Source organism: Aulonocara stuartgranti (assembly GCF_965226115.1).
Source record: "Aulonocara stuartgranti genome assembly, chromosome: 1".
Taxonomy (NCBI): Eukaryota; Metazoa; Chordata; class Actinopteri; order Cichliformes; family Cichlidae; genus Aulonocara; species Aulonocara stuartgranti.
In genome coordinates, this window is record NC_138939.1 from 36,334,410 (window position 1) to 36,347,511 (window position 13,102).

The 13,102-nt window shown below is 42.5% G+C and overlaps 1 protein-coding gene across 1 annotated transcript; it reads right to left on the bottom strand.

The window, feature by feature from the left end:
- Positions 1-3,886, bottom strand: LOC309710615 (uncharacterized protein; the record flags this gene model as incomplete). The annotated part of the gene is made up of 3 exons (XM_082540226.1): positions 3,501-3,886; positions 410-491; positions 1-220 (listed from the first exon to the last, which is right to left on the bottom strand). The coding sequence occupies exons 1-3, from the start codon at positions 3,628-3,630 to the stop codon at positions 1-3; spliced, it is 432 nt and encodes a 143-aa protein (XP_082396352.1). The 5' UTR covers positions 3,631-3,886.
- Positions 3,887-13,102: the final 9,216 nt, after the last annotated feature.

Genomic DNA, 13,102 nt, shown 5'->3' on the forward strand with positions numbered 1-13,102 from the left:
TTAAAGCAGGAGGGAGATGACTAAAATATAAGTATTTACAGAGAGACAGGAATAAAAAGGACCCAGCTGCTCTCCAGAGCAGGAACAAGGCTGAGGAGGAAATGCTCCATTGGAGACTGCTGTGGCCTCTTCAGGGACACCAGGATGGCCAGCTCCACCGCCGATGGACCGTCCTGGGACCCGTCCCTCATCTGCCTCGGAGCTGTCCTCCTCTGTGGGCCTGTAAAACAGCACAAAACACAAAGAAATGAGAAGGTTGCTACTAGATTTTCATTTCAACATTGAAAAAACAAAAAAACAAAAAACAAAACTGGATATAATCAGATTAGTTGTACCGGTAGATATTTAGTAAAGGTGATCACAAGGGAATCCCACCAAGTAAAAAGCTATCAGTGCTTGCTGTACATACCTGTGGGTGCAGCAGGAGGAGCTCAGGGACTGGGGAGCCAGGAGAAGCAACAGGGGATGCTCTGCTGCAGAATCAGTTGGTTCTATCAAGACAATATTAAATGTTAATAGGTTTAATAAATCATAGAGAAAGTATATACAGTGGTCCCTCATTTATTGCAGCAGGGGTTATCAGAATAACTAGCCCCTCGCCACACACATGAACACAGTTCTCATAAGTTGATTCTCAAAGTGCAAACCCTTGTAGATTGCAAAACGTAAAAGTATTATTATGCCGCGTTTTGTCTTCATCTGCCTGCCACTTTCGTGCACCTTTTTCCCTCGTGGTGCAGGTGTCTATTTCCGAATGAAGGTCATAGTTATGGGTGCTTTTGTGCTTTTTTTTTTCCTATAGGGCTTTGGAGCCTGATGTCATGGGGGTGGGCGTGGAAAGGATTTTGGCCCGATCCGCCTTGTCTTTTCATTCTTTCCCAACCTGGAAGCAACATGAGGAAGCTCGTGTATCGATATTACCAAACGAAGGCGTCTAACCTGGATAGCAGCTGTGAGACGAGCTGGTTCTCTTCCATCTCCAAATATCTGTTGGTGCTCCAGACATTTTCATTCCGGTAAGTTCTAAATACGTTCATATCACTCTTTATAGTCTATTAGTTTTATTTTCGATGCGCTCTGAGGTCATAGCAAATTAGAACAAACATCCTACTGAGTGATTTTGCAGAACTACCTTCTATTTCTAGAGTTGCTAATTATTTGGCATTATTGCAGCAAACCAGCCTATGAAATGGATGAAACATCATGACTGGGTTCCAGCGCTACACAAGGGACCTGCTTCAAACATACCACCATGCCAATCAGATTACTTCTTCCATGTCAGGGTGAAGAGGTGACCCTTCAGGATAAGATGGTGAAGGTTTGCTGCGTTTGGTGAACAGTGTCATAATAAAACCAGGGAAAAATGAAACCTGCTCCAGTTAAATATTCTTAAGTCTTTTGATGTATAAATAGCGGTATTTGTAAACTATAAATGACGTGGATTCTACATTGTAACGGATGTGATGTTCTATAAAGTGGTTTTAATATAAAAAAAAAGAGGCAAAAATTAGTTTGTTAGTTATGAGTGTTTTTGTGCCGTTTATTCTATTGGACGTGATGGTTATCAAAACCAAACATTAGGGCTGCTCAATTAATCGAATTTTAATCACGATTACGATCTGGGCTTTCAACGATCATTAAAAATGACTGAGCCGATTATTAGCCCCTCCCTCATGCTTTACTCTCGCGCTGCTCCGTGTGGCAAATCAAGCGCACTGCTCTGCATTTCGAACACGCGTCACAACAATTAAGAGGACCCGAGGGAAGCTCGGAAAGCTAAGCAGAAGTTATTTGGAGAGGAGTGGACTGCCGTTGGTTGAAAAGAGAGGTAAAAAAAACAAAAAACTTCAGTGGTGTGGAAACATTATGGGTTCGCGGAGTCAGACGTGGATGAAGTAGACACAGTGTGTAAACTTTGCTATGGTGTCGTAGCTGCACCACAGAGCAACACTGCAAAGTTTACATTTTTCATTTATTTCTTATATTGCAAACATTTGCACTGTTATCTGTATTTGCACACTATTTTATATTATTTTTTAAAGTCATTATTCAATACATTGTTATTGTTAACCCTTTAAAGCCGGTCAGAGCAGCATGCTCGTTTTGTATAACTACTTTTAAATCCCTGTAGAACCTGAACCGCTAAGCTAGCACAATAAATTTTTTTCCATATGAAACCAGAGGAGTTGTATTTACATCTTATGCCATCAGCTTGTCCTAGGTCACGGTTTCCTTCCACATATAGCTTTGCAAAAATTGCATAAAAAGTGCTTGCAGGAACAAAAACATAATATTCCAGAAACACGCTTTGCCGATCCGATCAGCTGTTCGTAACACTTCCCACATTGAAAAAGACGTCAACACGAACTATCGCAAGTGACGTCATTTTCGCGGAAAATGTAGTTTTTTACTTGTAGGCCTTAGAACTCGAATTGCACTGCTGGAAATAGTTTATTTTGATGCACATGCACATTCTTTGCATCATAGGATTGTTTTTTTGTTTTTCCTGCAGTATATAAAAATTGCTGTATCTCCAAAAATAAAACTATGAAGACACTCAAAATAAATTTCCTGTTGTTGTAAACTATTTTTTGCAACTTTTTTGTATTTAAAGTTTTGAGGGATAAACCTCTTAAATTTCTCCAAGTAGAAATATATGTAAAAAAACAAAACAAAAATGATTTTCAATTTTTTTGTAGTTTATTGCACTTTTTTGCAATTAATGTAGTTACTATGGACTTAATACATACACATTTTTAAAATATGGGCTATAACAGTTGTATTGATGTATAGCAGGGGTGGGCAATTCCAGGCCCCGAGGGCCGGTGTCCTGCAGGTTTTAGATCTCACCTTGAGTCAACACATGAGAATCACATGATTAGTTCGTTACCAGGCCTCTGGAGAACTGCAGGAGCTAATTTAGCCATTTAAATCAGCTGTGTTGGTTCAAGGACACATCTAAAACCTGCAGGGACACCGGCCCTCGAGGCCTGGAGTTGCCCACCCCTGATGTATAGCAACTTGAAATGCTCCCACAAATGGCACTACAGCATGTAAAAAAAAATAATATAAGCTCTGGCGGACTTGGTTCTATGGTAGATCTTAAAGGGTTAAATAAATATCGTCAAATAATCGTGATCTCAATTTCAGTGAAAATAATTGTGATTATCATTTTTGCCATAATCGAGCAGCCCTACCAAACATGATAAATTTGGCAAGCGCAGGAGACACAGCACAGAGGAGATTTGTCAATCAGGCTGCAGAATGCAATGCTGTACTGCAATAAAAAAAATAAGCGAAAAAGCGAGGCAGCGACGGATGAACAGCGGGACCACTGTGTGCTGTTTATTAATAAACAATAAAATATATTCCTATATGACAACATGCATAAAAGCAGAACGGTATTTGTACATCAGTGGGAAAATAGCAGTGGCTTGCTAGCTTTTGTACGGCTTCCCCGGATCAGTGAAAACTTTCAAAAGAGAAATGGATGAACTTACCAGGTTGCCCGATCTCTTCACAAATCTTCCTCCAAGCTCGGTCCTTTATATTCCTGTCTCGGTACAGAAAGCAGCTGGTGTCGTACAGCTCTGGGTTGTTTGCTACTGCGTTGATTAGCCTTCCCTCCATTGAAGAATGAAGGGCTTTGGCTGGATCTGCCCCTTTGACCTATGTTGTATGTTCACCAGTATGATAATGATGAAGCAGTAATCTCAGTTAACGTGGTTTTATTAACCAGCACAGCAGCAGAGAACTTACATGCTTGGATTCAATAACGGAATGGCGCCTATACCACTCAAGACATACACACACCTACACGGAGGTACGGCAAGCGGATTAGGACAAAATACCAAACTAACAGCAGGTTATCTACATCCCCCTTCTTTAGTTCATCCCCAACCGGATATAAAGTTTAATGCATGCTAAATAATAATAATCACAGCATTAAAGGTGACATATGCTGATCCTTAGGAACATTTAAATTTGCAACCAGATGGAAGAAATAAACATGACAAAAATATAATTTTGCTGTATAAAGTTAAATATGATTACTACTGAAAATCACCTCAAATAGAATTTAACTTGAAGCGTGGACATCAGTTACTGTTGGCTCAAACATCAGACCTGAAAATGTTCTGTGTTTTAACTAGTACCCAGTTAATCCCTATATCTTGGATTTGGTTTGCACACACGACCAAAGCGTGTCCTGTAAACACCATCACTCTTGGAAGGTCTTGGAGAATGCAAAACATCAGAAGAGCTCTTAACATGAGTGCTGTCTTTAAACTTTTCTACATCATTGTTTTCACCCACACCCTGCAGTCCATCATAATGATGATGATCAGTGTCTTTCTGAACAGTAACAGGCTCAGACACAGGCAATACGTGTCTGCGATTTCTCCTGTAAGTGTTTCCATCTGACTGTACCAGGTAGGATCTAGGTTCTTTACAAAGTTTCTTCACCACACCTGTGCGGTCATAACCCTGTGGGGTCTGTAACCTCACTACTTGTCCTTCGTTGAGAGGTGGAAGTGGTCGGCTGGATCTGTCATAACAGACCTTCTGAGTCAGTCTCTTGTTGAGTAGTTGGGCTTTCACTCTCTCAGATTCACGGTGTTGTGGTTCGAGCAGTTTGGTTGTGATTGGGAGCGTAGTTCGAGTCTGTCTAGATAGAAGTCGTTCTGCAGAGGAACCCAGGTTCACATCACGTGGAACACGTGGGTCCTTAGGGACTAGAAAAGCGCTATACAAATGCAGGCCATTTACCATTACCATTCCTGAGATTCAGCAGGTTGAGAAATACATCAGTGCCATCTCTGTGTGACTTCTCCATCAGCTGTTTAGCACTGCGCACTGCTCTCTCAGCAAGCCCATTGGATTGAGGATACTCTGGACTGCTGGTGACATGTTGAAAGTCCCACTGTGAAGCGAAGTCTTTGAAACGCTGGCTTGTAAACTGCCTTCCATTGTCTGAGATCAGAGTGTGTGGAGCACCATGAACTGAGAAGTGTCTTTTCAGCTTCTTGATGACTGTGGCTGATGTCAAATCCTTTAGCAGGTCTATCTCAAACCAGCCTGAGTATGAGTCGACTACTACTAAATAGTGCTGACAGTGCCACTCAAAGATATCTGTAGCCACAGTTGACCAAGGAAGCTCTGGAACTTCATGCAGATGAAGGGGCTCTTTTTGTTGATGAGGCTTAGTGCTGCTACACACCGAGCAGGAAGTAACTGTTTGTTCAATATCTCTTGACATGAACGGCCAGAAGACGATCCCCCGTGCTCTCCGCTTGGTAGCTTCTACGCCGGGATGTCCTCTGTGCATGATGGTGATGTAGTCTCCTTGCAGTGATTTTGGGATCACAGCTTTGGAACCTTTAAGAATGATGCCATCATCCACAATCAGCTCATCCCTGAAAGGAAAATATGGATGAACCGCCATGGGAAGGTTGTGGAGTCGTTGTGGCCAACCATGTTTGATGAACGAGCTGAGCGCTTGCAGTGTTTCATCCTCAGCTGTGTGTCCTTTAAGTTCCTCCAGGCGTGAAGAAGAGATGCAGCTCACCGTCATGACATCAAAGTTGTCCTCTTCTTCAGACTGCTGGAAAGTGGAGCTGTTGGGAGCACGAGACAGTGTGTCAGCCAGATACATGTGTTTTCCACATTTATATGTGAGGGTGATGTTGTATTTTTGGAGCCTTAACAACATCCTCTGTAATCTGACTGGTGCAGCGTGAATAGGTTTCTTTAGTATGGTGACCAGTGGCTGATGGTCTGTTTCTACGACCACAGGCTTGCCATAAATGTAGCCATGAAACTTTGTACATGCGAAAACAACAGCCAGCAGCTCCTTTTCTATCTGAGCATATCTGGTTTCAGTGTCTGTCAGAGTACGTGAAGCATATGCCACAGGTCGCCCTTCCTGTAAGCAAGCTGCACCAAGACCATACTGTGATGAATCGCACGTTAGTGTCACAGGTTTGCTGACATCATAATATGACAGAACAGGTGGATTAGACATGTGCTCTTTAAGTGCTTCGAACGCAGTCTGATGCTGTGTGTCCCACATCCACTCACTGTCCTTGTGAGTGAGCTGTCGCAGAGGAGCTGACAGATGGCTGAAGTTTGGAATGAATTTTCCAAGATAATTGACCATCCCCAGGAACCTCTGCAGGGCTTGGACATCTGTTGGAACTGGCATCTCTTTGATTGCGGCTGTTTTGGAAGGGTCTGCTTTAAGCCCCTCGCTTGTGAAAATGTGTCCGACATAACTGACCTGATTCAGCCGGAATTTGCACTTTAATGGGTTTAGTCGCAGGTTTACTTCTCTGGCACGATCAAGGACTTTTCTCAGGTTGTCGTCATGTTCTTTCATGGTTCTTCTGCCGATGAGTATATCATCAACAATGATGGCACATGGATGGATACCCAGCGAATATCTGCTCCATGGCTCGCTGAAACACCTTGCTGGCAGCGTTAAGACCAAAAGGCATTCTGAGGAACCTGTAACGACCAAAACAAGTGCTGAAGGTGGTTAGCATGGATGATTTCTGATCCAATGACACCTGCCAAAAAGAGTTCTTAGCATCCAAAACAGAGAACACAGTAGCATTTGACATTATTGCAGCCACTTCTTCTACTGTGCGCATGGGATGGTGTGGTCTTTTCAGGACGGTGTTTAAATCTCAAGGATTTATGCATATCCTGATTTCATCTTTGCCTTTCTTGTTGGTGGCTACCATAGAAGACACCCAGTCTGTCAGCTCTGAGACAGGAGTAATGACGCCTAATTTCTCCATCCTGACCAGCTCTGCCTTGACCCTGTCTTTCATGGCCAAAGGGATGCGATGTGATGGGCGAACAACTGGTTTCACATCTGGGTTCAGTGTCATGCGATAGGTGACTGGCAACCTTCCAAGCTCATCAGAAAATAAGTCGCTGTATTCTGTGATAAGCTGTTGTGATAGGTCATCTGCAGACGTGCTCAATAGGTGGACGTCATTGCTGCTCCAAGTATTGGCTGAACATCTTCATTAATAACAAAGAATGATAGCACATGTGACTGTCCATGCAGAAAACACTGCAGCTTAATTACACCTGAGGTTTGAATCTTGCTGCCTCCAAATGCTACTAGGTTAACGGACTTGGGGTGTGCTTTCATTTGTTTATCTGCTCTTATAATGTTAAACGTTTTCTTGGGAAGCACATTACATTTAGCACCTGTGTCCACTTTCATCTCAACAGGAATCCCATTAATCTGCACGGTGACAAAAACTTCCTCTTTGTGTTCCACATGCACATCAGTCGCATGGATTGCATATTGCATCTCCATCAACGTAGAATGTGTCATCTCCGCTGTCATCAGCTTGGTCTGGTTCCACATGATGAACTGACTTTCTGTGTCTTGCTACGTTTTGGGTAGGCTGAACAGCTCTGCACAGTTTCTTAAAATGATTCCACTTTTTGCATGCTTGACACTGCTGCCCAAAAGCTGGACATTTACTCTTTTTTGCAGCATGAGCGCCCCCACAGTTAGTACAGTTAGTGACATGCTGTGTTTCAGACCTGTCTCCTTGTATTTTCATTTTATCTCCTCTGTGCTTTCTTGTAAATTTGGGCTGGAGCACATCAACATTTGATGCAGATTGTTGAGGAAAAGCAAGTGTTTTATTATGCTCTTCAGTCATTTCATGAATCTGGCAGACAGATATGGCTTTTGCTAGCGTTAAATCACTATGACGCAGTAGCACTTTCCTTAAATTGTCATTGTTGATGCCACAAACTAGTCTGTCTCTTATTAGTTCTTCACTCAGATCACCAAATCTGCAGCTTTTTGCTTTAATCCGTAAATCACTTACATAGGATTCAACAGTCTCGCCAGTCCTCTGATTCTGCGTGTTGAACTTGTGTCTTTCCATCGTGACGTTGGTTTGTGGGCTGCACATTTCTCTGAATTTCCCTTTGAGGCACTCAGGATCCTCCTTCGATTCTGCAGGAATGAGGACTCGTCCTCCATCGCCGGCCTCTCTCACTTCTGGCGCGTAAACAAAAGACCGCTCCTGTTCTATAGCTTCGGGACCTTCTAAGTTGAGCAATATGTAGGCTATAAAAATGTCATACTCTTGCTCAAAAATGCGCCAATTTTCAGCAACATTACCATCGAAAACAAGTGGGTCGGGCCTCCTGAATCCTTCCGCCATGTCGGCTGCAGTCCGGATACAAAAAATGCACCCATAAAATAGACTTGAGACGGAAAAAAAAATACCGTCAACTACGAAGTACGTGTTCCGTCGCTTCTGACACCATGTTGTATGTTCACCAGTATGATAATGATGAAGCAGTAATCTCAGTTAACGTGGTTTTATTAACCAGCACAGCAGCAGAGAACTTACATGCTTGGATTCAATAACGGAATGGTGCCTATACCACTCAAAACATACACACACCTACACGGAGGTACGGCAAGCGGATTAGGACAAAATACCAAACTAACAGCAGGTTATCTACAACCTAGGTCACAGCCACGTCACCAGGCTCCCGATTGGTTGTCGTGGCGTTCAAATTTTTCCAACTTGAGCGGTAGACGCGAAACGCGCGTATGCACAAAATGCAACACAAAAACTGACGCGCGTGGATTTATTCGCGAGCCAACCGCGTCAGACACGGCACACTGACGCGCGTTTCAGCGAGGCAAATCGGGACCCGCAATCGCGTGTCATCGCACTTTTTCCATTGACTTTACATGTAAACCTGACGCTCTGAACACACAGACAGGGAGACATGACTGACTGGGGAGACAAAGGGAACATGAAGCACAGAGAGAATACAGAAACAGAAACTCCAAGCTTCTTTAACAATAATCAAGAAGTATAAATCAAACACAGAGCACCAGGTCACATCCAAGACCATGACAGGGACACCAGAGCATCGCTAGCGGTCACGTAGCACATCATTATATACCAGCTAGCCCAACTTCAGTAACCTTACAAATGTCACTGTTTTTTAGTTTTCTGTCTTCATTTATGCTGGAAGTGATAACAGAGCTATACGTTTTAATTTGTTTCCAAAACCCTGCAGTCAGGACATGCTATATTGTATTTAGATAGAAGCTAGCGAGCTAACTCCCTGCTAACTTCTAACTCCGTTAAATGTCATAAATTCCATTTTCATGGATGCCTGGATGTTAAACTCAATTGTTACACCTGGTAGAGCAGAACGCTGATCATTTTATTAAAGATGAAAGACTTTAGACAGTTTTTCAACTCTCAGTAATGCCATAGTGATCGTTTGATATATGGACCTGCAGCGGAGCTTAGGTCCAGACACGGCTAGTGACGTCAGACTGAACAACCGGATTCCTACCGCGGTGATGTTAAATTGGGGTGAAACGTCATCATAAGAGCTTTGACTGACAGCTGCAGTCACGGAGAAACTTGCGTATCTCTGTTCGTATCTGTATCTCAGATAGAGCGTAGGTTCTGAGAGGACGCCTAGCGTTTATGCTACGAAAACACGACCGAGTGTTTTAACCTGACAGCCTGAGGTGTTCTTCAGTAAACTGGACTACCCGACAGAAGGACCCGAGGCCCCGCTGCACTTTTTCGGTAAGTTAAACGTGTTTGTAAGCTAATCTGTAACTACCGTCCTTAGCTAGCTCCTGAGACCTAGCTAGCTAAAATGAGCACTCGGCTGTCAGGGTTCGTTTAGCTGTGCAGGTGAATGAATTTACTAAAGAAATCAAGAGAAACGCCCCGGGCTGCTCAGTCACTAATTACTGTACTTTTATTACAAGTATTATACTCTAAAAGCAACAGGCTGCACCCTGCTTCAGCTCCTGTGCAGAGCTGAATATTAAATATGTGCAAACAACAGCATGTTTTCAGTCTCTTGCCACATCTGTAAAGACAGTAACAATTTTTTTAAAAGCTTGTACTTCAGTAACTCCTCATTAATCAGGAACTATGGATTAAAGTACTGTAGTGTACTGTAATACTGAAAAAAATATAAGAGAAGAACTTCAGATCCTGAATGTGTGAGGACAGAAGAATCATCTTTATTTCAATATTGAGGGATGAAATTTATATCTGAGTTTGATGGTTCTGTTGTCTTTTTGATTACAGGAGCTGCCCTCAGATTCCTCATCGAGTGACAGCAGACAGATCATCTAACATGTTCACATGTTAACTGCAAAATGAACTGATGAAAACAGTACAAAGGTTAAAGTACCACATGTGATGTAGTGAAAGCTGCAGCTGTTTTAGTGATAAAGTTAAAGACAAAAAAACAAAAGGATTAATCACTCATGTAACTGTGTCACTATATATCAGCATTACCAGGACCTCAGTTTGGTGTTTCACAAAGCTGCTGATCTCAGACATGCACAGCTTCCGTTTTAAACACTTGATGTACTCAGCTGCATGAAGAGCATATGAGATTTTCTATAACACAATTAAATAAAACCTGATGAAGGTCAAAGGTCGTCACTTGTATGTTGAACTACAAACTTGTCATCTGGAATTCTTTCAGGTTTTTTTTTACACATAGTGTGTTATTTACCATAAAGTGATGCAGAGTTATTCATACCAGAGTAACCAGAGAGGATCATATATTTTTAAATATATAACTTTCTACAGGACTGAATATAATATCTTTATGTAAAAGTCCGGAGCCTCTGGGGAGTATCTGAGTATTTATAACATTACACAAACCAAAGGTCTCATCGCAGTGTTGATGAAATGCTGGGTTTATCCATCTCCTGGGGTGGGCCTATAGAGGAGTGCAGAAGATTTCCCTGTGAGGGAGCTGCTGGTGAAGATCATGAGTCCTGCTTGATCAATGCCATGAGCTTCAGTCTTCCTGGTGTTTCTTAAATGATGCCTCTTACAGCGGGTCAACAGAACTTATGGCACAGGACAGCTGTGATGAAAGAAAGGGAAGAAGTTTCTCCAAACCTCTGAACCCAGGAAACCCAGCTTGGTCCTGATGGTCTCCCTCACTAGTTTCTCTCCAGGGTGAATAGAATAGAATAGAATAGAATAGAATTCAACTTTATTGTCATTGCACATGCACAGGTACAGGGCAACGAAATGCAGTTTGCATCCATCCAGAAGTGCTTAGTGATATAGATATATTACAATATATATTAGCAATAATATAGATATGTAAGTATATTACAGAAATGGGTCTATTATGTTATAATGTACACGGTATGAAGTATGTTGTGAATATTCTATAACTATAAGTATGTACAGGCTGTAGTGAGTACAAGCTATGTACAGGATATGGACAGGATATAAATATGAAAAACTATACAGAATATGAAATAAATAACTTTACAGGAATCTGAGATATACAGCTATACAGAAATGGGAACTATGCAAGTTGTAAACAGTTGTAGGGTTAAAAATTATCGTATGTACAGAATGATTGTTTACACAGGGCTATACAGTAGTGCAGTTAAGGTAAGTGAGGGTGTGGATAATTTCTACAGAGGCTATATAAAGTGCTAGTGGTTGTGAGTGGTGGTTCAGTCCATGTTATTATTGTGTGTTTGAGGGTACAGTTGTCCATTGTGTGTGTGTGTGTATGTTCAGTCCATGAGTTAACGTGGGTCAGATGTCAGGAGGCAGAGTTCAGGAGTCTGACAGCTGTGGGGAAGAAGCTGTTCCGGTACCTGGTGGTCTTAGTCCGGAGGCTCCTGTAGCGCCTCCCAGAGGGCAGGAGGGTGAAGAGTCCATGTGATGGGTGACTGGGGTCTCTGATGATTTTCCCAGCCCTTTTCAGACACCGCTTCCTGTAGATGTCTTTTATGGCAGGAAGTGGTGCTCCGGCGATGCGCTGGGCAGTTTTCACGACCCTCTGCAACACCTTCCGGTCCAAGGCAGAGCAGTTCCCGTACCAGACTGTTATACAGTTGGTCAGGATGCTCTCGATGGTGCAGCGATAGAAGTTCACCAGGATGTCTGAGGACAGGTGGTTCTTCCTCAGAGTCCTCAAGAAGAAGAGGCGCTGGTGAGCCTTCTTGACCAGCTTGGAGCAGTTGGTCGTCCAGGTGAGATCCTCGGAGATGTGGACTCCCAGGAACTTGAAGCTGCTAACACGCTCCACAGCCGTCCCCTTAATGTGGATGGGTGGATGTGGGTCAGCATTCCTCCTGTAGTCCACGATGAGCTCCTTGGTCTTCTCGGTGTTAAGCAGCAGGTTGTTTCTGTCGCACCACTCAGCCAGACGATCCACCTCCTCCCTGTAGGCGGCCTCATCGTTGTCACTGATGAGGCCAATCACCGTGGTGTCATCTGCAAACTTAATGATGGTGTTGTAGCTGTTGATATAATATGGACTCTATTATTAAATTAAAAGAACAAATTAGACTACACTACTGAAACCTCATGCTGCTGTTTTTAAAGTTTCCATGTTACCAGACTGTAGAGGGCTCTGAAGATTTAAACAGTTTTAGATCCATGACACTCACAGTCTTATGTTAAAATCTCAAAGGACAGCATTATATTTTTGATATTAACAGTAACTCTGGGCCTCTGTAGAGTGTGCAGCTGATCTCATCGCTGTCTAAAAATGGATAAAAAAAACATAAGTGTTGAAGACTATTAAGAGTAGCAGGTGTGTAGCATCGCTAACTAGCTAGCAACAAGCCTCCAACACAGTGCGTATGCTAGCGGCTAATCTAACTAATGAATTAACAACAGAGTGATTTTGGAACTATAAGATGATAAGCTGTGTGTCTTTTTTATAACAGTGACATGGTTGTATTTACCTTAATTAAACGAGTCGTCAGTCGCGGTAAACCAGCAAAAAACTCAGGCAGCCGGGCTACGTAAAAAGTGTAGGGGGGCGTGTTTGCGGCAGTGTTGCCAACTCCTCAGTAAGGAAAATCGCTATTGGCTGTCCTAAAAGTCGCTAGAAGTCGCCAAATGACGTCATCGCCTAATTTGCATAATGGTCATGCTAATGTAATTGTAACCTATGTTGTTGGAGAGAGAAATAACATTGTGGAAGAGACATAAAGTGAGTAAAAAACGTCCTAAATGCAGTTAGAATTTATTTAGAACTACAAATTAAATTTCTTTTAGCAATTATTGTTTTT